Genomic DNA, 26,265 nt, shown 5'->3' on the forward strand with positions numbered 1-26,265 from the left:
CAAATTCAGAAACCAGCCTTCAGTTAGACCGGGCCTATCCTTCGGTCTTCCCTGCACTGATGTATGCTTCAGAACCCTACTTTACCTGATATGAGAACTTTGATATAAGAGCTTTGTGGAGCCGTTCTTCTCTGCAAGATCTGACAACACGAATGATATACAATATTTATATAGGACACATAACACATGAATGCACAATGGACAGCTTTGAGACTATAATACAGTGTGTCGTTGAGAGAGACGTGCATTACTTGCACAACCTAACCTATATTTACAAAGGGAGGACAACCAATTAAGCAATAACACACCACACGTACATTTATTTATATAGTATATGCATTTTTTCTGTAAAGGAACGGTCAATTGACGTGAACATCAATCAATGAATATTCACATATACATTAATAAGCGTCATGTTTCATGTACAAATGTTTATCTCGTTTATTTTCAACACCATACACATACTCCATGACCATTTCCCATGAGGCTTTGCTTGCAAGACGTAACAATAAACGTGACCTCTGAAAGCAGGGCATGCTGGCTGGTTTTTTAGACCTTTAGAACCTATTTATATCGAGTCCATACTCTTCATATCCTCAGAAATAATACGAACCATGATTGCTAGAAAATATCACTTTTACTATTAGATTTAAATAAGTAATTGTTGGAATTTCTTTGATGAATTTTTACAAACAACAAAATTTTTTTTAACAACTTAAATATTTTTTTGTTTTTCCTTTCATATTCACTGGTTTATTACCAGTAGTTTAATATTTGTACTAAAGAATCTAAGCAATGTGACAATCAAACGTGACTAATTGCAACGTGAATACTGAGTTTTATAAATGTCAGCATGTAAATCAATCATGACTGTTGCAATTTTACAAGTTTTCATATTTTCTTCTTAACCCCCCAAGAACTTAAAGACATTCTCAATTCAGGAATGAATAAATACAACAGTTTAATTTTATTTAGATCGTCTTAGAACTCCAAAACCTTGTTTCTTTTTAAATACAATTTTGGGAAAATATGAAGTTTATCACCTAAATTGAAAATGAATACAAGATTTGATAACTTTCAGTAACTCAAATATGTTACTGTTTTTCCAAACCATATGGAATATGGTCATAGTTTCACACTTACATACTTTCATGCATACATACAGACACACAAACATACAACACACCTCCCAGTCATTATTCCAAGCTCACTCCTGAAACAAATCAACTAATAGTCGCAGACAAAATATTCTTGCGTCTTGTCTGCGTGTCTTTATTCAGATATTTACTTGAGAAATGTATTGATCACTGTGTGTTCCGAATACCACTTTAAGTAGAATATTATGTTGATTCATGTAGCTTCACATCTGACAGATCCACAGTTTCTGTGAAGTTTAAGTATATCTGACAATAGTCTTCTTAAGTCAGTCTATTTTCCTTCATGTTTTCTTTTTTTTGTAGCAAAACGTTAATCCTTGCTTAGAGAAGCGATGGTTTTCAGATTCAAACTTGTTCTTTATTTGCTCCAATGGCCACAGGGACTAGATACGAGAAATTAACATCATCACAGCTTGTTCGGGTCCACGCACTTGAGACTGCTCACACTTTCCCCATTTGCCTGTCAAGACTAGAAATAACTGGGTTTGGTTGGGAGGTAGGAAGAATCCGTTCTGTCCGTCATGTCGGATGGCTTGCAGCTGAACTGACTAGATTCGACGGGGTTCGGCGCTGCAATAGAGAATGTCAGAGCTTGTCTGATGGAAGGCGTGTCGAAGTGCGACGGGGAGACCGCCCACCAACAGCTCGTTCTGATGAGCCAATCCCACCCATCAGTGGGTATGATGTCGCCCGTTTAGCAGACCTATCGGAAGAAATATTTAATGAGAGCTGAAGCTAACACCTGGCTGACACAGGATATTGCTCTTCATTCCACGCATGCACAAAAGCGAGGGCATTACAGGGGCAAACCAACAGGAAACAAACTAGAAATGGTACTATTGGAAAACGCTACAATGTCGCTTCAAAGATGTATTTAATAATACAGATTTACATTTTATAATTTTTATCACATATCGATGGTTAGTCAGGGTATTGTCTGCTGGTTTCATATTTAGAAAATGTGTAAATTCCAAATCTTCACCTGACATAATTAAGAACATTAAATCTAGACGTTTGAGATGGGCAGGGCAGGTAGCACATATGAGCGAATCCAGAAATTCATAGTGTGTTAGTTGGGAAGCCAGAGGGAAAAAGACCTTTGGGGAGTCCGAGACGTAGATGGGAAGATAATATTAAAATGGATTTGAAGGAGGTGGGATATGATGATAGAGACTGGATTAATCTTGCTCAGGATAGGGACCGATGGCGGGCTTATGTGAGGGCGGCAATGAACCTCCGGGTTCCTTAAGCCATTTGTAAGTAAGTAAGTAGATTCCAAAATTAAGCTTGAGTAACCTCGAACAATTAATGAAGGGGCAGAACCTTAAGAGAGTCATGTCAGTATTCTTTCCTACATTATGACGACGACGACGACGATGATGATGATGATGATGATGATAATAATAATAATAATAATAATAATAATAATAATAATAATAATAATGAGTTCAATCCTCGATACTTTGGATAACCTTGATACTTGGGACAGTCGAGAGCAATTATACTTTTGGAAAAAAGAAAAAAAAGTCCCGAAATTTGTTTGATACCTTTTACTTTTTAGGAAGGTTCTCTTTTTTGTGTCTCTTTCCTTCTTTTTTTAAGTTTCAGTGATAGATTAGACTTCCACCAAGTTTATGAGCTCATGTAGTATAGCTATATCTGTTCTGCATTTTACAGAAATGTCTCGTCTTTTTCAGCATTCAAAAATATTTTATAACAATAGTTCTTGGAGCAACAGTAACAAATATAAATGATACTCGGGAGGAAATTAAACACAGAATAAATATGGGAAATGCCTGTTATTATTCGGTTGAGAAGCTTTTGTCATCTAGTCTCTTATCAAAAAATCAGAAAGTTAGAATTTATAAAACAGTTATATTACCGGTTGTTCTTTATGGTTGGGAAACTTGGACTTTCACTTTGAGAGAGGAACATAGGTTAAGGGTGTTTGAGAATAAGGTGCTTAGGAAAATATTTGGGGCTAAGAGGGATGAAGTTACAGGAGAATAGAGAAAGTTACACAACACAGAACTGCACGCATTGTATTCTTCACCTGACATAGACCTAATTAGGAACATTAAATCCAGACGTTTGAGATGGGCAGGGCATGTAGCACGTATGGGCGAATCCAGAAATGCATATAGAGTGTTAGTTGGGAGGCCGGAGGGAAAAAGACCTTTAGGGAGGCCGAGACGTAGATGGGAAGATAATATTAAAATAGATTTGAGGGCGGTGGGATATGATGATAGAGACTGGATTAATCTTGATCAGGATACGGACCAATGGCGGGCTTATGTGAGGGCGGCAATGAACCGCCAGGCTCCTTAAAAGCAAGTAAGTAAGTAAGTTCGTGAAATAATCTCTGACCCCTGGTAAACTAAAACTTTCAATAACCTCAGTTTTGAGATTGGAAAATCCCTCAATAAGGGAAATTCCTAGGAAAATAGACATCTAAAAGGTTTAGTATTGTCACAGCCAACCCAGATGATGTATGGATGAACTTGAGCTGTCTAAGTAAAATTGACAAGCTATGGTATCCTCCAGAAAAAAATTATTATTTTTTTTTTAAACCTAGGATTTTCTTACCGGCTTCTTCAGTAAGACGTGACTAATGAGGTGTGGAACATATTAATTGAACATAAAAATTACAATGATTTTTAAAGTACGTTAATGTTTTGTTATTTTGTGTTTTCACTTTTCTCTTTTCTCTTTTAATGTTGTAGTATTGAATACTGACGACTTAAAAAAGGTACTGATAGAGCCATTCAGTATCGAGAAACTGCGGTATTAACCTAGATGTGATGATGATTTTTTAAAGTAGATTATTTTACGACGCTGTATCGGTTATTTTTGCGTCTGAATGAGGTGAGGGTGATAATGCCGGTGAAATGAGTCTGGGGTCCAGCACCGAAAGTTACCCAGCATTTGCTCAAATTGGGTTGAGGGAAGAAAACCCCGGAAAAAATCTCAACCAGGTAACTTGTCCCGACTGGGATTCGAACCCGTGACACCTGGTTTCGCGGCCAGATACGCTAACCGTTATTCCACAGGTATGGACAATGATAATTATATAACAATAATAATAACAATAATAATAATAATAATAATAATAATAATAATAATAATAATAATAAAAGCTCAATAGTCATTTCAATTTAAATTGTTATTAATTAATATGTAATGTAAAAAGATATGCTTACTGAATGTGCTAAAAATATTGTTTCCGACAATCTTCCTTCTATTTCACACGCAAGATTTCTAGACAAGCTTTTTACACCACACACAGCTAATCAATATTAGAGGTACCATTTCTAGCTTCATTACTGTTGAGACGAGATGCATAACAAATTCAGCAACAAGAACATAACCTGAAACACTTCAAGTGCTGATGTGCAGTTCCCAATATTGGCATGTTAACTGATCATATGATAAGAGATTGTCATTAAAGCGAGAGAAATGTTAGTTGCAGTCCATTCTTAACACAATTAAAGATTTTTTAATTACTCAAATTTCAATTATGTATCACAATGCCTAATTTGTGTGTTTGTTTTCTTTTCGGTTTTTGTTCTAAGTGAGGGAAAAATTATATACTTACTGCCTGTGATACAAGAATTATCTATGACGAGGTTTTCGCTTAACTGTCTTTATTTATGTAAGACAAAAGCAAGATTTTCTAGAAAAGGGATTTATATAAAAATTTACCATTGCTGGTGAAATAAAGGAAATAATACTTCGAAAATTGGATCTGTTTTCATCATCAGACGGAAGAAAAAAAGATTCTATTAATTGCAACTGTTATAAATACTTAAATCAATTTGGACTGATCCAGTTTCATCAAGTATAATTTGAGTAGTTTAATATCAAAGACGGACATCTGTCATCACCATAGTTTTGATCTAGAGGCAATTTTTTAATTCAGTGTTCTTTGTAATATTTAACACAATTTATTTTATAAATGTAGTGTTAGAGTTTGCATATAGTTTCACTATAACTGGAAAGAGCATTAAAAATTGTATAAGAAACCACAGTTATCTAAATTTCGATTGAGGTCAGATGTCCGTCTTTGATATTAAGCTACTCATTTCTTCTCTATTCTTTTCTTCACCACAAGGTGAAGGTTAAATGTGCCTTCGAAATGTTGTATTTTTCTTATATTTAATCAGGAATAGATAAAATGTCCATATGATAATTCTTTCCTGAATAATATATCACTAATCCTCTATCTCTCATTTTTATGATAACGTAAAAATTAGTAAGCAATGTTGTAAAAACTCTATAAGACACTTATGTATTGTGTCTCTTTAATTTTCCAGTTCCAAAGGCACAACCGCAAATGAATGTGGAATATGGCATTTCATAATTTGTTTATTTCACAATAATTGTGAATAAATCTATTCTCAGACACTGAAGCAGCTTAAAATGTTTGTAATTTTATTTAAAATTTATACCTTTTGATATTAGGAGTAGTTGTTAAAACAGATATTTTATGTTATTTTACAAACTCTCGCTGTAATGAGATTCAACTTCATATTGTTACATAAATGTAGGTCACATCTTAGTTAATCATGTTCAATTACTTTAGTTCTGAGAAATAAATAAATTAGAATTTTCCGAGAAGACTGCAAGCTTTTTATTGGGAAACATTAATGCGTAAGACAGTCTGTATTATCTGGTTTCCTGTAAAACAGCAGTGAGAAACAGTATTTACAGCTGCAAACTATGAAGCCATTTGGTTGTCTGTAAAATATAGAGTGTATATTATTTAATGTGACAAAGCATAGGTAATGTGAATATCAAAATCATAGGACAAAAACAAACGTTATTAATGCCCAGTGCATAAATTAAATGGCTGCTATATTAATTGGAAAGCAGATCGTTATACAAGATGATTTAATAAAAGATTATATTAAAGACATAAGTGTGATACATAAAGCATATTAGCTAACTTTTAATGGTTTTCAGTTTAACTGAGGATTATATAATTCAGATTTAAGAAGTGGAGTATGCTTATGAAATGGGATAAGTAATGATGTCTACGTAACAAAATATGTCGTTAAATGAAACTTTATAAATATTGCATTAGACGGAAATTAAGACTTTCATAATAAACAAAAGCTTGTCAAATTATTCATTCCTCCATTTTTAAATATATTTTCCTTTCACAAAGTAAGAAATTTCAACTACTGGAGTTCTCTACTACCGGTATCCAGTAAAAACTATACAAGACTCGTTATTCCATGGCACACTGACATGTGAGGAAACAGTTCCACTCGAAAGTGTCCAAATGCGGTTGTTCAGTTAGCAGATATGCTGACCACTGCTGTGAACACATGTTTTGTTTGACACTTCCCTCACAAAATCCTCTAGTGATAACCATTTCAGACCAACATATTTCAAAAGAGCCAAGATTAATGAACATGCTAGTTAGAGTCTCATATTTTTACTACCCATAGTTCCTGATTGTCCTCGAATCATGTTTCGTGACCTTTATAATTGAGGACCGTTTTTGCAAAACTTGCTAACTGAAAAAACTAAATTTTACAGGAGAGACAAAACACTATAGTAAGCAAGTTTTGCTGTATTTCTAACTTATAGCAGAAAGCAAGTTTTGAAAAAACGATCACACTTTGACACACTACAATGAAGAGAAATAACCCAATTTTACTAAGACGCTTTGAACATCACGTAGAGGCCTGACTTATGTTAACGAATCCATCAAAATCTCAATTTTGCAAATTTTTCAGTTAGCAGGTTTTGCAAAAACGGTCCTCAATTGTTTTCTTTCTTCTCTGAGTTGGGACTGCGTTTACTTAGTCTGATTTCTCATTAAGCAGACAGTTGATCATATCGTAATCAGTTTACTTTCAGTCATTTTTATTTATTAGTTGTTATAAAAACTTAAAGGTAACTGAAATATAACAAAATTCTGTAATCAATATCAGACTTCAAATAATACTAGATACATTTTTTGTTACTGTTTACATTTTGATATTCAGAACCAAAACATCATTTGTCAGACTTGATGAGAAATACTTACATTCTTTCAAAAAACGTGAGGAAATTATACACTAAATCTTGGTTCCAGATTACAGAAAAAAAACTACGCTCAAGATTTTTAAATAACTGTTTCTATTTATCAATTATTATGAAAAATGTTTTCATAAGAATCCAAAAATAATCAACATACGTATATTTAAATGAACTCGATTTTACTAAGAAAAAATTGTCATAAACCAAACATGGATTAAATTCAGGAACAGATGCTGAAGGTGGACTCTGAGGCATCAACTATCTCGTTAAAATAATTTAAAGTGCTTAGGACCTATGTTATTTTTTGTATGCCACCATTTACTCAAACAGTCTTTATTGTTGACAGGATGTGAATTAACGGAGGGTATTGGGGGGATTTCCCCTCCCCTTGTTGGAAAGTTACCCCTCTCTCATAAATTCATATTAACATCCCTGCCAGGGATAACTTCTATCCCCCCCTCACAAAATATAATTGTTTTAATACGAGTATACTTAATAAAGTATACAGTAAGCAAAGAAAATATTGATGTATTGTCATTACCAGCAACCTGACAACAATCAATAACTTAGGAATTACACATTTTATCTTAAGCCTGCTCATGGATATTATTAACCCTAGAGAGCTCGCGCCTGTAAACTTTACGTCATGGCTCGCGCACGGTCAATTCGACCGTGCGTGGAAATGAAGCGGAATCTGAATTTTTGCTAATATCTGTTACCACAAAAGTTACAAAAACATTATTAAACTGTATTTTATTCATTAACATCACTGTTATTATGTATTAAAAAGAAGATGAACATGCCAATATCCAAGTAACGTTGTGTGTTCTTTATACTGTGAAAAATATATGTTGTTGTTTTCTAATGCCAGGCGTTTTACAATAAAGTCATTTGACCTCCTGCACTCCAATATTTGTGAAAAATATATAAATCACATTATATGTTAAATATGTTCATCAACGTCATGGCCTGGTATAGGAGTAACACAAAAATATGACGGTATTTCCACTTGTCCTATTCATTATAGTCATTATCGGTGTGAAATAGGCCTAAATTCAACAAACACGGAAGAAAATAATATTAGAAGATGAACTAACTCAGTCACATGACCTCACACGTATTACATATCTTCATCACTATCACCATCAGCACTTTCTTCAGGATTAGCACAAAAAGTGCAAGTTGACTGTGTATGTTCTTTGCAGATGAAGTGGCGGCATACATTACACGTCTTAGACTTACGATTTTTCTTCCAATCGCAGAGATGGCACCTTCCTGGACCCTCATCTTCTCCAGATGGAGGTGGATTTCTTTCTTCGGCAGTTCCAGTAATCTCTCTGATGTTTCTCTTCAGTTGTCGCGGCAGATTTTCTAGTTGCAGTCTTTCAAGTAGATAATTTCTAGACAACTCCTTGCTGAGTGTTTGTAGGAATTTTCTTCGAAACATGTCAAATTGGCGAATATTGTGTTTCAGTATAATGAAACTATTGATGCCTGCTATGTTCAGTAGTGTAAAGAACAGAGTTAGAGGCCAGCGGTTACTGGTTCTTGCAACTGAATACCTAGCCTTGTACTCGTCCACCATGTCCACCCCTCCTTTCGTTGAATTATAAACCGTCAACATGTAAGGTTTTCTAGATTCTTCAGAGTCTGGATCAATTTCATCGGTATGATGCATGGTGGATAACAGCAACACCACCTTCTTCTTTTTCGGACAGTAGGACAGAAGGGTCTTGTCCTTGGTGAACCCGAAAACACTGCTATTTTCCATTGAACGACTTTGCAAAAATAAAGGGGGGCACTTCCCTGTTATTTTTTCTCAGCGTTCCAACTAATGTTAATTTGTGAGTTGTTAGAAGTTCATCAGCAAGCGGCACTGAAGTGAACCAGTTGTCAGTGGTGACGTTTCTCCTGGATCCACTGATTGGCTGCACCATCCTGTTCACAACACATTTAGCAGAGTTATCAACCTGGTAAGGCCCTTCAGGCTGCTTACCAGCGTAGACTTCCATATTCAGTGCATAAAAGGTTTTTGCACATGCCAGAGAGAATACCTTTATTCCATATCTTGCCGGTTTTGTTTTTATGAATTGTTTGAAACTGCACCTTCCCCTAAAAGATTCTAACATCTCGTCGATAGTGACATATTCGCTAACAGTAAAATTCTCGGAGCATTTTTGAACAATTTGCTCAAAGAGAGATCGAATAGGAGCAAGCTTATCAACACTTCTGCGCTCTTGTCGAGTATTTGAATCATCAAATCTTAAAACTGTCACCAGGAACTTGAATCGTATCCGGTTCATACAAGTTCTGAAATAAGGAACACCTTTCCCATCAGCAGACCAAAGGTCGAACAGGTTCAGATGAGATGCTCTCAAAACTCCAGCCATATAAAGAAGTCCTATAAAAGCTTCCATTTCAGTTCTTGTTGTATTGTGTGCATCTCTTGGGCGGCTGTAATTTGGACGCACTTTTTCAATTTTTTCATTTGTATGTTTAACAATTTCATCAATGATAGTGTCAGTAAAAAATTACTTCCAACACTGGAATGGAGTCGATGCGCTCCTTGCTACCAATTTTACACCAGGTATAAACCTTACTATATTACGTTCGCCAACACGTCTGTTACGTGGTGGACAGTGCATTTCCCATGTTGTTACTCCATCTTTCCCTGTATAAATTGGACCTGGAACAAGGTCTACTTCATCTGCTGATTGAGCAGAGTCTGTGTTATGATCGATTTCTTCAACCATATCTTCTTCTTCAACGTCCGATTCAATGCTATCAATTGGTCTGATAATTTCTTCTTCACGGAACAATTGTCTTCTGACTGCACCAGCTTCCCTGCTTGTTTCTTCTTCCCGGGCCATTTCCTTTTCTACACTATCAATAAGATTCCTTATCCTTTCTCCCTCTTCATCCACGGCAATGTACGGGGATCAGTAGTGAAAATAAAGTATTACACTGACAAAAACGTACGTATATGTGAAAAGTTATAAATACAAGAAAAAACTACATTATACTTATACACCAAGTGAAACAATACAAAGTTGCGTAATGACTCGCACACGGTTGAAACGACCAGGTCTGTATAACAACAGTTTCAAATCAAATTGACCAATAGCAAAGTGCATGACAACAATCACATCTTATTCTGGAAGAGTCGAATGAAAGGTACTGAAGGGGTGAGTGGCAGAACTCATGTGACCTTGAAGCAGAAGCTAAACATTTATCACACCCGGTCGAAAAGACCGTGCGCGAGCTCTCAAGGGTTAAAGATGCAAGATAAGCAACTGAGTGTGACTCAGTTGAGCTGTATCGAAAGAGAATAATAATAATAATAATAATAATAATAATAATAATTATTATTATTATTTTACATATGATATTCTCTATCTAGGATTCTATCCTACACTCATCAGAAATCTTAATTCACACCTCGATTGTTGCTCAAAATCGTTCATAAAATGGCATTCCATGGCATGAAAGCAATAAAATTACCATACCAACAATTAAGTCATTAACTAGTTTGTATTTACAACTATGTTACGCCATAATATCACTATTAAAACAAAGAATTTCTAAAAGAAAATATTCTTTTAATCAATAACGCAATCTTACTTGTGAATATCAAAATTAAACTTAAAAAAATGAAATGTAAAATTTAATCAACTGACCTGTTCAGATAGATGTGCCAGAATCATTTCTGAAATCTCTCTAGTTTTCTTACTCTCTGATAATTTAATAAATTAATTTCCATGCTCTCTTTTGTAACTTTCACAAGATTTCTGGGACTTGAACCCAATTCTGTTTTATAAGCTTTTCTACAATATCTGCTGGTAAACTGATTTTCATATTTAACAACAATGTCAATAAATTCAACAAACCAAACAATGACGTCACTAGTATATTGCAGGCTTTTGTTTCAGAATAAATGAATAGAAATTTGCGCTTAGCTTATTCACCTGTTTCATCTTATTAATTCTGTCATAATGCTGTTGTACATACAAATAGCGTATGAAATTCGTTTATAATGTTATAGTGATTACATTACTATAATCAAAACTTTATAGTACTATCACAGTCTAGTATATACAGTCACGAAGCTTGAGTTTATGAGGTACTAGGAACAATAGACTGTGCAGATACTATTTCGTATTGTCTGTAATGAGGTGATAGTAGCGATCCTAGTGGTTAGCAACTATCTATGGATGCATATTTACTACGTATTAAGCTTCGTGACTCTATATACTAGATTGGTACTATTAAGATCCCCCCCCCCCCCCTCCCGTTTGACATGTTCCATATTATAGCTATGAAGCAATGTACGAATACCATGGAATGTAAATAAATACAATATAATTCGTTAAAATTAGAACTTTCACGTATCCTGAATGTTAAATTCTATATATAAAAAATCTGCCCCATGAAACCTGTACTGTTACATGTGAAAGGAAAAACCAAATGGACGAACGAAGAAAATAAAATATAATATCAGGTAAGCCTATATGATTCATGAACATTGTTTTAGTAATTGCTTTTAAATAAGATGGTTTTAAGTATGACCTCCTTTTATTAGGTAACAAAATAGCAGAGAATACATGCTCAAGAACAGCAGGTGGGTGATCTAGCATCAAGCATAATCGTTTGTTATATTTTTTTCAGATCTAATATTTACAAGACAAATAAAGCAACTTCAAGCTAAATTATACCGATGTTGAAATAATTATCGTTTCTCAAAACTAGTACTATTAAGCAGGCAATTTAAATGTTAATGAAGTAAACACTGTTCAGAAGAATTTTTATAATAAATCATGCATAAGGTGCCACAATATTTTCACCTATTAAGGTTCGTAATTTTACAGGGGAATGATAGTACGCTGTATGGACATGAGAAATTAATATTCGCTAGAAAAAGTGTGTGTGGATAAAGATACAAGCTTTGCTGGTATAAGCCAATGGAAACAAAAAGCAGAATGTTAAATCGTCCAAATCCATCTATATCATAATTTGTTAAACAATCAGCAAGCTGTCCATGCTAGTCTCTCTCTCTTATATCAGAGACTTATTTCACAAAAGCGATGTGGAATCTCTGAGTAGCATTTTCACGAAAACAAGAGCAAATGTGGCGTTAGTAGTTCAATTTGGATCTATCCATTGTTGAGAAAATGGTAAATGGTTCCTGCAAACACTAACACAATATTAATCATATCTCAACAATGAAAATCTGTCAGTTATTAAAATGTGCGCAGAAAAACAATCTTCCAACTACAAAATAAAATTCACTTCAAACTAAATTACTTTTATAATTTCAGAAAATGTTGACACAATCTAAATTAATAAATAATATAGAACATTAGATATTTTGACACTACAACGCCACAAATAAAACATCGACAAATCTAAGTCAGTGGTTTTACAAAATATGTCTCCAGAGCCAATGGAGTTAGACATTATGCAATTATGTACTGTAATAAATCTAAAAATTAGTTTCTTACACTTTTTATCATAAGACAGAATAAAAGATTATGCTCAAGTACTACATAAGTTTTCATATCTTAAAAAATATTACAAAAATACCACGAAAATTCATAATTTAGTTTCATTTTCACAACACATTATTATAAACTATCCAATGTAGTAACAATTTTATCAAATTGTGTTAATAATTCGAGATTATCATTATGATTTTATCAAGTCAAAAATTTGTTAACAGTCGTCATTAGTGGCCTAATTTTCATCGAGCTTGCTACTTCGAATCTGGATAAGGGCAGTGGATGTTTTTTTGAGAGAATGAATTTGATAGTCCTATGTCATACTGTCATTTTAATTTTAATGTTTTTTTTTTTTTTTTTTTTTTTTTTTTTAAATTTACGGATTTTGAGTGGAAAATTATAATTTTGTTCCCAATTTATTCTTTGATTTTTCCTGTTTAAAATGGTGTATCACATATGATTATACTAAAATTATATTCATGTTAACTTTTATTTTTTCTGGAGAATGGGCATATTATATGTAGGCCTGTAGCGTTCTTTTTTCGTCAGTTTAGTTTTTCATAAAAGGAATCTTTCCTCAGTTGCTATTTAATGTAAAAAGCTGAAATTTTCAGAAATAGTTTATTTGGATGTTTTACATGTACTAAAACAATGTCTTTGAAATGGGTTACAAAATGTAATGAACTAAAAATCGTGGAAAAAAATATACGAAGGGGGGGGGGGGAAATTCTCGGTAAGGAAATAAATTACAGAAAAACTGTTTCAACATGAAGTCAAGTTGTGTGTTCATGAGCTGTAAAAAAAAAAATCAGCTGTCTAGCTTCAACAGCCTTCGAGAAAAGTTCCTTATGTAAGACATGTAACATTAAATAATTGATTAAATGGCGATCTTACTCGTGTTAATTATGTAAGCATGTGCGGGTTACAGCTGTTTCAGTGCTACTTCACACCATCCTCAGAGCCTTCTGTGTCTTGGCGTCATCTCAATTTCGCTGCCTGTTGTGTGGGTGTGTTCGTGTGATGAAGAGTCGAGTCAAATAGTGTGTGTGTGTTCTGAAATTGATCTGTGTGTTGAGAATTTGATCAGGGTGTGTTTTAGTGTGTCTGTATATTTCATATTGTTCTAGTGTGTTGAGTTTTTGGTTTTCGGGTTGTATGTGTAGGATTTCCATGTCTGTATTTATGTTATTGTATGTGTGGTTAGCATTAGTTATGTGTTCGGCATATGTAGATGTATTGTGTCCTCTGGTTATTGCTTTAATGTGTTCTTTGTATCGAGTTTGGAATGATCTGCCTGTCTGTCCAATGTAGAAACTGTCGCAACTATTGCATGCGAGTTTGTATATGCCTGTGTGGTTGTATTTGTTTGTGTGTTGAGATGTCTTTGTAGTGTGTTTTCTGTTCTGTATGCTATGTTGTATTTCTGTTTTCTGAATGAGGATGTGATCAACACACTAGAACAATATGAAATATACAGACACACTAAAACACACCCTAATCAAATACTAAACACACCGATCAATTTCAGAACACACACACTATTCGACACGACTCTTCATCACACGAACGCACCCACACAACAGGCAGTGAAGTTGAGATGACGCCGAGACACAGAAGGCTCTGAGGATGGTGTGAAGTAGCACCGAAACAGCTGTAAGCCGCACATGCTTACATAATTAACACGAGTAAGATCGCCATTTAATCAATTATTTACATTCAAGTGTTAAAAGTAGTGTACGAAAGATTCAACATGGATATGTGACATTTTCAAGATAGGCAATTACGTATCTCCTTAAGAATCCACTGCGCTGATCCAGGCTTTGACCCACGATACTTGGGTCAAGAGGCCAATATAGTTAGCTACCAGACCACTTAGAACGACTGTCTGATGTCTTTATGTCAAATTTCAGGCAAGTTAAATTTTTTGGCATGTTTAAGGACCACTGACTCAGTTGTCAAACATCAGAAACACTCCTGTGACCCATAAGATCCAGACTATTCAACTTACACGAAGACATCTTATGACACTTCACCGTCCAGTAGACGTTGCTGCTCTAAGAAAAAGACACAATGAAAATGCTAAGCCAGAGTTGCACACTAATGTGTACTGGGCATTAAGTGGAAAGCCAAGCCAGATAGTTACCGTGGTCGCGCCCTGCAGAGCTGCTACACATGGCTAATGTAAACCTTTCTCTTTATGTAGAGGCTGTTGCCACGCGCGGGGGAAGTGATTGCAGTCTCGTTGCTGAAACAAACCAGGAGCACTCCATTCACACCCTCACAACACCAGCACAGTGCCATCTGGGATAAGCACTGCTTTTAGTCACCCATGTAATGTGTGCCTACCAAGTCCTCCAGTGTTTTAAAGTGCGTCGCTCTACATAACTAGACCTGCGGGCCATATTTTGACATCTACTGACATATACTGCGTGTTCAGTTCAAAGTGTGTCGTGGCTCGCTGTATGTAGTCATGTGGCTAGCCGATGAGCCTAGAGCAGTTTCTGAAACTTTTTTGAAGTGGGGACCACTTTTTAAAGTCAGAACAGTTCCGCAGACCACCTTACTGTTGTTCCCTTCGAAAGCAAATTTATCATTTTCGTAGCATATTAAATACTTAGATGGTCGAAATACAACAGTGTTCATAAGTTAAGATTTAAAATAATGGAGATAATTATTACAGTTGTCTGAACACTATTTATTGATAAAATAATAAAATAAATAAAATTGGTTAGAAACCATACATGTTCCGGGGCTGTGCTCCCAGTTTTAAGATACGACACGCGGTAGAACATCTACATCGTAGTCGTGGTACAACCACTGATGATGGGGGAGCACAGCCCCCGAAACATGTATGGTTTCTAACCAATTTTATTTATTTTATTATTTTATCAATAAATAGTGTTCAGACAACTGTAATAATTATCTCCATTATTTTAAATTCGTAGCACATTTTAATACCAATAGGCCTATACTTATATTATAAAATTGAATTAAGGTTCGGTACTTTGGTCCTCTGTTGTGAATTCGGGTGGTCCCTGGCTGGGTTACAGGCGTGGCGCCAGATGTGCAGGGAAAGGATGTCGAGAAACACCACGTATATAGTGCTTTTAAATCCCTCTTTTGTTGCTGAGAGTAGAGTGGGAAGTCGATAGACGGGTATGCAGTACTGGGAGACAAAATGAAATTCGCTTGCCATGTGTCATTTCCAAACTCTGAGATTTTAAGCTATAGTGTGATACGCAATTCGTTTGAATTTTATTTTTTCTTCTGTCTTCTTTGAAGGACCACAAGGACAGACCTCGAGGACCACAGGTGGTCCGTGGACCATAGTTTGAGAAACGCTGGCCTAGAGAATTCAATCTTCCTACACTTCCGCAAAGGTATATTACCTATGTGCCAGAGAAGTTGCCTGGCAAGTACGGCGTTCATTCTGGAGAGTACTTACTGATATGTACAGTAATGCCGGTACAGGAATGTGAACTGTTTGGAAACACGTACTGAGGTGAGTTTTTTCTTACTGTCGGGATATGGGGAGAGGGTTAAGACGATTACTTACGTATTTGTTGACATTAACTTCGACGGTCAACATGGACATGGAGCATTTGATTTGTGTTGTGGAATATTGCCGTATGCAACCGATGATAACAAATACCCTGCGTACGACTTGCCCGCGCAAAACGCAGTTCGAAAGAGGTTATGGTAGCACACAGACCACACAGACCGCCATCTGTTGCTACGACGTTCAAGTTATACCGTACACGTTCTCAAGTTCAGATTGAACGCCTTGATTAATAGGCAACTTCTCAGACATAAAAGTTGAAACTTTCAAATCGCTGACTCACAACAGTGACGTCATGGCACACTTTGAAATGAACACCCAGTAGATGTTATTACAAGGAACCTCTATTCACCATTTTTATCGGGAGATCTGAAAAACTATAGTTACGGAGAAAATACTAGAGAGTAGTCTACATAACATAGTATACAGGCAATTGCGACATTTCGAGCAATGTCACAATTGACTAGAATCTATCAGTACACTTAAGTTTTTCTGTAATCTGCGGAGCTGTTGAAGTTTAATAGTATAGTCTTCAATTTTTTTTATTGCCTTAATAGATTCATTTATTTCCTATTCATTGAATTACAGTGCACTTTCTTTTGGTTTGATTATATTAAGGTTATGGATTTGTATCAATTATGGCAAGATATATTTTTGTCATAATTATTAAAATAAATACACTCTTTCCAACAAGAACTTTTTAAACTTTTGACTTTTAGGATTAAGAAAACAGTAATGCCTTAGATTCAATGAGAATTACGTAATTGTTGGAGTTTTATGAGGAAGTTCAGTTAGACCAGTCCATAATACTACAATCTCACCATCGAAATTATTGTATATTTCCATCTGATTTGAGAATCAGAATATCTCACAGATGACACAGAATCAGATCCATGTTTTCTTTTCTATTGGTTATTTAATGTAACAACACTGTACAGACTGCATTGTTATTTATTGGGGTGAACTGGTGATAAACGTGGGTATTTTAACGAGATGAGACCAAAGATTAGCAATGAGATTATCTGACAATTAAAAAATTTAAAAGCTTATGTTTCAAAAACATAAGAAAGAAGTTTAATCATATTCATATTGTAATTATATTTTATTGTACTTTTGGTAGACTAAGAATGTTTATCTGCTTTTTGAAAGCAGATTAATTCCTTCTTATTTTTATTTCATTTCGTACCTAGGTTCTCATAAATCTCTGCCTCTCAAGACGTGCATGAAAAATTACAATAATGAATGGATGAACGTTTATATAACGTATTATCACAGTCTAGTATATACAGTCACGAAGCTCAATATGTAATAAATATGCATCCATAGATAGTTGCTAACCACTAGGAACGCTACTATTGCCTCATTACAGACAATGAGAAATAGTACCTGCACAGTCTATTGTTTCTAGCAACTCCATCAACTCAAGCTTCGTGACTGTATATACTAGACTGTAGTATTATCTAGAACAATATTCATTACTGTATAAAGTAAGCTACAATTACGAAACAAGTTCGAGTGAATTTAAGCATTTTTAATCTTGAAAATAGTAGATAATTAATAAAAACAATTATTCCTCAATTTAGAATTTACTTTATGATTTTAGAACATTTTATAAGATTTTAAACTTTCATTCACTGGGGCACAAAGGAGAATATGAGTTCATCTACCATGTATAGTTGTTCATTTGTATTATTATTATTATTATTATTATTATTATTATTATTATTATTATAAATATAAGGAATATACACAATTATTGTAGCAAATTTATAAAGGTATAATATACCGGTATACGGAATGTATTTCTTTTAATAAGGACAAGTTTAATCTCCTAGTGAAAATGGTAGATGTTGAGGACCACAGAAAAAATTATACACGAAAATTATTTAAAAAAATCGAAAGATTGAAAATTTTATAATAAGTATTATATTATTTTAAATCCTAATGTTTTAATTAGATATACATTTTAATTGTTATATATATTTCTCATCGTTATAATAATATGTATTGTATCTGAATTATTTTTTTTACAGGCACGATTTAAAATGTTCAGTTTTAATTATAAGTTTATCACGTTTTTTTTTTTCCCCAAAATTTATACACCACTTACTGATCTTCGAACATTAAGAAATTTCTGTTTTCTAGAATTCAGGATCCTTGTGGTCTGCCAATGTTATTGGTCTGATCTTTAAATTTAGTTGAATGTTTTAATAGATAATTTTAAATTACTCTACAGTAGCAGTAAAAAACATAAAACTAATCTCTTCACATCAGTAACTTTCACGTATTTTGAAATGATATCACTAGTGTAAAGAGCAGCTGAAAACAGGCCGGAATGAGAGCTTTCATGCATTTTGCATAAGGAGGAGGGAAATAACTTTTTTTAAAGTAAAACACGTGAAATTTCTCGTTTGAACGTATTTTCAATTGCTCTTTAAACTTCCACATGCAAATTACGGTTTTTATAGCGTGATTCTACATTCTTGGCTGCTACTGCATTTTTAGCATGAGAATTAATTTTAACGCGTAATATTTTTGTTGCAATTTCACAACACTAAATACAGTACGGGTTATCAATAAGAATCACTTCTTCCACACAATGGAGTACAACATAAAGAAGCACATGTATATCCATGTCAAACAATAACTACAATGTACATAAATTCGAAGTATGTGAAAGTGAAAGCATCTACAACTTCATTCCACAGATACATATTAACCTTACAATACAGAATCTGTATTATACTTTGCTGTGCTAAACATTACTTCAAACTAAGTGAAATACATTTAATAAATTCCCATACTTAAATGTTTGTTAATTGCAAATTTATATAAAACAAGAAAGATAATATGCTGAGCTCTGATACGGTAAGACTTCGAAGTAGCTTTTGGAATAAATAAGAGTTTCAAATTGTTAGAGTTGAAATTTTATTTTTCAATCAAATTTTTTATTGAAATTGCTTTGCTTGAGTTTAAGGTCTCCGGTTATAGTGATATTCAGAAGTCGGGTTACTTTTGAAATTGGTGAAACTTAAAATTTACATAAAAAGACAGTTTCTTCACAGGAGAATGGAGTTTAACCTCACGATATTTTGTTTTCAATAAATGTTTGATTTCCGCTGCCATAGCAACATTTTTTCGCATGTAACAAATGACAGCTACTCAAGCTATTATTGTGTGGACTATTTCGTGTCCACCCACCAAATGCTAATTAATTGAAATAACAGTTTTGTTCTTGCAAAGGTTAATGTAGTCTGAGTTTGTGTTTATTATGCACACAATAAGGAATTTTCTAATACTGTGAGATTTGTAACTCTAGATGGTTTGAAGTGTAAACCCTATAATGTCTCAATTTCGAAAATCTGTAAAAATATCCAGAACAAAATATTTTTAAGTAATATGGCGACCGAACTAATTTTCAGCAACTATTACAAGAATTACTGCCAAGGTAATTGTCAATAAGTTCATGTCGAAATCCCCCCCTCAAACTGCGCATATTGTTTACATTTCCACAGCAGATATACAAATATAAAAAAAAAAAATAGCTGCTCACATGAATTATTATAAGGTTGTGAAATTATGAAGACTGAATGAAAGGTCAATGTAGAGTATCCACCGCCCATTGAACGAATATTTCACACTTTTATCACTGGCAATGCTGCGCTAAAAACCAATTTTCGGCAATCTAATGTAAAAGACTGCCTACAAATATTTGAAAAGTTTCAGGGAAAATACACAAATTCAATCTCCTAACACGATTTTTTTGTTTTTAGATTAAATAATTTGCTGGGAGATATCGTTAGATATAGGCCACTCTTACACTAAACCTGGAGTAATTTAAGCTTATTAATCAGATATGATTCTACTTACTGTTTTTTAATATGCTCATATGTATGTAATTTCTATTTTATACATATTTCATTGTTATTTTCCATCCAAAGATCATTAAGAACGCTGAATATTACTTAATATCTCCTATCTTTCTTCAAATAGTGTTTATATGCCATGTTAATTTTCATTTGTTTTCATAAGTTAACAATGATGCACATTGGGAGCAACATATAAGAAATTATTTCCCTACACAATCCACGTTATATTCACGTTGTTTTGAAATGATTAATCGAAGATGGTTTGCTTATTGTTTATTACACGCACATTTGTATGTAATTTCTATTCCATACGTTTTTTGTTTCTATCCCAAGATCATTAAGAATGGTGAATATTATTCATGCTTGTTTCCTGTATTTCTTAAAATAATGTTATGTGGCATGTTAGTTTTTATTTGTCGTTATTTACGTAAAAGTGATGCGCCAAAAAATAAAAAAATAATAATAATTTCGTACTCACTCCACATCTTATATTCACATTTGTTTTTCAGTGATTTATTAAAGAATGTACAGGTATTTAAAAAACTAATAATTTAGAAACATGTTACATAAATCATCCTTGTGCCAAAAGACAATGCTCCCTGGACCAAATTTATCGTATTTTGCAGTGGTCGTCAGTACTCACTCAAATGGGTAATAATGTAATATAATTATGTTGTACGTATAATGATCTATTATTCAATTGATAGGATATTTTATGAGGTTGTCATGACTCAGATATCTATTGTCAATTGCTTCTATTTGTCAGTAGGCCTTGACTGACGAGTATATAAGGACTGGCGCTCTTAGAGGTGGAAGTCGGGGTTTGGGATGGCCCACAAGCAACAAGTTATACTAAATATGTATAGGATTAGTGTAAAACTGGCCTATGTCTCCTATAGTGGGCGGGACATAAGTAACATTCACTAAAAGAATGTAAGTAACCCCAGACTTCAGCAGATAAGATAGGCTCGCTCAACTAGTGAAGTTTGTTGAGCACATGTCACGTGAATCACTGAGGATGACAATTTCACTCCTTCCTCCAAGTACGCGTCGTCATTTCTTAATGCAATATTCTAAGTTAGGTTTTCACACCCTTGTGGTTTGTATGGACAGCTATTTTTTTTCTCCATATTTCTGTACCTGCTCTGCATATCACAGTGCTTATAGATTGAGTTGAGTTTCGACATCAACTCGTCCACAGTTCCCTAGTGAGAAACAATTCTGAGAATTGCTTCATAAGCCAACATTTTCGTAACACCTGTCCTTCATAATTACTAGATAACAATTGTTTATTTCGCAGGATTCTCTCGTGAGTGCTGTATAAATTCTGGAAGAGACCCTTAGATAATGATTCAAGAACAGAATGACGGTCATATTAAGCACTTTTTATATGAATGAACTCCATTCTTTTGTAATTAAACTGTATTTCAATAATTGTTGTGCAAACTTTATTTTTACCAATTTTTTAGAGACTTCCTTACTTTTGAATAATTACATTCATCCTGATATTAGTATATTTGATTAAATATGAAAAATTTTATATCAATTTCTTAATCTTGGAAGATTAAAGATGTACATATTTTTAAATATGCAAGCACCACGGATATACATGTAAAGTCACAACAAAAACCACACATTTCACAAGTTCCAAACGACACAACATTTTGAATGCAAGCACACAGTTCAGTGAAGGAACGATACACACATCAAAGCAACAGATGGAAATATTTCCTCTCCCATTCGTCCTCTATGCTCTATTTCATTGTAGCCATTTTTTTCTGCGAAGACAATTATATATTTGTTTTCTATTTGATCTACCTTCAGTTAAAGATATCGCATCAAACTAAGAGTGTGGGAAAAGACTATATTTTATTCGAGAAACAGAAGTAGAATCATTTACGACTGATTTAAGAAACATTAAACAGAATCTTCTATGTATCAATGTCTATCAAAGATCAATGTGGACAATATTACTACACCCATGTACAGAAATGGAATAGCCTGTTTGCATTCAAACATAGTTATGCACCGAATCTGTAATAATCCTCACACGCCCTTCTCTGTGCTAATTTCAGTACTGTGAATTTTTAAAGCAATGAAGAAGAAGTCTGAAGTCTGTACAAGAAAGCATGTAATAATTCAACTGTGTTTTCGTTCACATTATACGTTTCATAAGTTCCGAATTTTCTATATGACCTCTTAGATAATTATGACCAGGGAACGGATTTATATGGACTAAAAATATATGAAATATGTAAATATATATGTAGTTATTTTTACCAAAATATGGAATTAAATATGGATTTTTACCAAAATATGGAATTAAATATGGACTTAAAATTATAAAAAAATGACTATGTACGTTAAATATTGGTACATTTTAATCAAACTAAACAAAAAATATAATGGACGTACCTTATCTTCCAATGTAGTTTCAACAAAACACAATTTTTATTGTCTGTTACCATAACAATAGGTTACAAACATTTCTTTCAAGTGCTGAAAAGTGAATCTTCTTCTATTGTCCCTGAGGATAGATTTATACTGACTAAAAGAGCGTTCGACGTCACAAGAAGTAACTGGTACATAATTCAATTTCACAATGTCTGCTGGGGATAAGTCCAAGTTAATCTTCACTGTTGATTCACCACTCATCACAGCAACAACCTTTTGTAGTTCTTCATATCCAGGGTTTTTTGAAAGTACAGTGTCCACCTTAGCTCTTACTGCATCTGCAACTTTACCTCTACCACGATTCAGTTGTTCCACAGTACTATTTATAATTTCAAAACTTTCAGATAGTGAAAGGTGCCTATTTTGGAGACTTTTGAGCGTTTTTATGATGCATGAAAATGTATGCTGAATGTGAGCTAAGTCATTCTTCACACTTATGTCACAGGTAACTGTTTTCGCAGTATCAATTGAGACTGCATCTTCAGAGTCCAATGCAAGGAGAACATTGTTAATAGAGTCTATATGTTCGGCATAATATTCAACTGCTTCTAGCCATGTACCCCATCTAGTTAAAATTGGCTTTGGTGGCAATGGAATTTCAGGGTACATTTCTTTCAACACGTTAACTCTACTGGGAGCTTTGAGAAATACTTTTTTCACTGATGAAATCAACAAATCTACTTTAGGGAAATTGTCTCTGACCACTTCTGCCACACGATGAAATGCATGCGCCACACAAGTAAAATGAGTCAATTTAGGATATACAACAGATAATGCTTGTCCAGCTTTGACCATATAAGGGGCAGCATCGCTAATAAAGAATAACACATTATCGTACATAATACCCTTTGGCCACAGGATACCCATAGCTTCGTTGAACAGTTTAACTATAGTTTTGTTATTGCACTTTTCTAGAACATCACAATGTAAAAGAATTCGTTCAGAATATTGTTCACTTAACAAACCGATAACTACATTACCAACAAGTCTACCTTCTTTGTCGGGAGTCTCATCAATGGAAACCCAAATTGAACTATCTTTAATTTCATCTCTTATCTTCTGTATTGTCTCATCGTAGATGGATGGAGCATACGTCTTCCTAAGTGTTGACTCATCCGGGATTGTATGTTGAGTATATTTTTCAAGGAATTCCCTGAAGACCTTATTCTTTAGTTTGTAGAGAGGAATATCAGCAGAGATGAGAGAACGGCACAGGTCGATGTTAAACTCAGATCTTACATTCGATGTTGTTGGTTGTGTTAAAAACAATTGTCTCTGCTTGGAATTTAGTTGTTTGTTGGCCTGATGTTTACTAGTTGTAATGTGTTGTTGCACCAGGAACTTTTGTGTAGATGATACTGCACACTGACACAAATTACAAAATAATATTTTATTGTCAGTTGATAAACCATCTTCTTTAAATTCTGAAATGTAACTTGTTAGTTTTGATTTTAAATTGACTGAATGACGTACTTTTGGCATATTTACCGTCTTTATAGTATGATTTACAAAACTGAACCTATGTGTACTCTGACTGGCATTTAACTGTTGAGCTGCACAACTGAAGTCTGTTAAAAATTTTAAATTAAATTAATACAGTTTTGTAACTTACTTTCCCATTGTTGATAGGACTGCTAATTTTCAAATAACTCTGATGTTAAAGGGATTACTGAACATGTGTTTAAATCTCTATTGTTGAAATGTATTTTTAAAAGTTAATGGAATTTTGTTTTGTTTTATTGTTAAACCTAATATAATATGGACTGTTTTATATGAAATATGGAAAATATATGGAAATTAACGAAAATATGTACTAAACTCTAAAATATGGAAAAATATGGAAAATAAAAGTAGGATTTTTCAACCCTACACATTGTGAAACATAAAGATAATGCAAAATATAAATTATATTAGCTTTATAAGTAAATATGTATTTACATATAAATCCTTTCCCTGATTATGACGTTATTTAAAAGTCAACAAATTTTTAATATACATCTTCATTACACAACTTTTAACACTGTATCACTTCGGAATAAGTGTGATAAGTCTTTCTTGTGTTAAATTTTAACGTACCTTGTTAACATGTTTCGACCTATTTTCGGTCACTTCGGAACTGGTCGTTGTTGGTCTTGGCGCCTCTTGTTTCCTGGGTGGGTGCGTTCGTAGTGTAGAGTCAAAGAGTGTATGTGTTTTGAAATTGATTTGTGTGTTGAGAATATCGTTGGGGTGTGTTTTCGTGTGTCTGTATATTTCATGTTGTTCTAGTGTGTTAAGTTTCTGGCTTTTTGGTTGGATGTGCAGTATTTCCATGTCTGTGTTGATGTCTCTATAGGTGTGGTTGGCATTTGTGATGTGTTCTGCATATGTGGAGGTGTTTTGTAATTTTTTTAAGGCTGTGATGTATTCTTTGTAATGCGTTTGTAATGATCTGCCTGTCTGTCCTATGTAGAAGTTGTTGCAGGTGTTACAGTTCTGAAGATGACCCAAAATAGGTCGAAACATGTTAACAAGGTACATTAAAATTTAACACAAGAAAGACTTATCATACTTATTCCGAAATTTTTTAAATAACGTAGCTGAAACTTTGTTAAATATGGTTTACAAAAAAAATAATAATGAAAAAAAGCACCTCCATTTACAAAATCATAGGGTGTATCTATTAAAAAAATTAATATATCAGTAGCATTTAATCTTAATTTCCCAGAATGAAGATGAATTTACATGAATACACTTCAATCCGCTAATGCTGGGTTGCAGAAATGTCCATTAATGATAACGGTTTGCTACAGAGATAACGCCATTCAATTACATACATATTATTTGAACTGAATGGTGTATAAGAGTTCAACGTAACAACCAAAAACATGACAGTGTGAAATTGCTCTTCTTTCACCTATTGCAACAAGAAGAGTTCCATCAATTTAAGAAACATAAATACAAATATTATTCAAGAATTAAAAACACATATTACACGTTAGTGATTCTAACCTGACTTCTAGAAACTAACATTTTCGAAAGAGCTTCATCGTAACTCCAAAATGAGCAGTCAGTGTAATGTTGAAGAGAAGGGCACTATGAAGTAGTTTAGAATGTGTCGCATCAGATAAAGATTTCTGAATGACCTCAAAGGCACTTTTTGTCGGAAGTCATAAAGAGCAAAATCTATTCCTCATCAAAAGGATTTTGAATGATACTTCTTTCATCCCTAACATGAGACTGGCTTAATACAAAATGAGTTAATAAAAAGATGTCTTATTTGCCAAAAAATTAGTTTTCATTTAGAATATTGAGCAATAAATATAAACCATAACGAACGAGGCCAACATTTACGTGAAGGAAATAGTAAGCAATTTCAGGTACCGGTATGGTTAACTTTACACCACAATGTTGCTACTATCATCAACTTCCGAAGCATTGGACGAGTTTTAAAATGTGATCAGTTGTCTTTTTTGTTACGTTACTAACGCTTCATAACAACATTAGTTTTACCTGTTTCGCTGGAGTAACATTAAGGTGAGTTGGTTGTTAAACCATGCTTAAGTAGTGAAAATATAACATTTTATTTTGTCATAGCTTAGATTCTAGTACTCAAAACTAGATGATTTTTTTTGTGTTTGTTTTATCCTTTTCTACTCTTTAAATATGTAATCATTCATTTACTTCTTGAAAATAAAATAGTTCTAAGTAAGATAAGTAAT

The 26,265-nt window shown here is 33.8% G+C and overlaps 1 protein-coding gene across 14 annotated transcripts in view; it reads right to left on the reverse strand.

Annotated features, from left to right (window-relative positions):
* Window positions 1–292: 292 nt before the first annotated feature.
* rdgB (retinal degeneration B) overlaps window positions 293–26,265 on the reverse strand; it is a 426,224-nt gene continuing 400,251 nt past the window's right edge. For 10 of the 14 annotated variants that reach the window (XR_011332907.1, XM_069830175.1, XM_069830174.1 and 7 more), the window contains one exon: window positions 293–1,860. Coding sequence is in view for 10 of the 14 variants with exons in the window: in XM_069830175.1 (XP_069686276.1) it covers window positions 1,743–1,860 (118 nt within the window). In the remaining 4 variants the exon portion in view is untranslated. Of the gene's footprint in view, window positions 1,861–14,825; window positions 14,928–26,265 lie in introns of all 14 variants that reach the window. The other 4 variants (XR_011332904.1, XR_011332906.1, XM_069830177.1 and 1 more) reach the window with 3 other exon arrangements.

This window comes from Periplaneta americana, chromosome 7, assembly GCF_040183065.1.
Source record: "Periplaneta americana isolate PAMFEO1 chromosome 7, P.americana_PAMFEO1_priV1, whole genome shotgun sequence".
NCBI lineage: Eukaryota > Metazoa > Arthropoda > Insecta > Blattodea > Blattidae > Periplaneta > Periplaneta americana.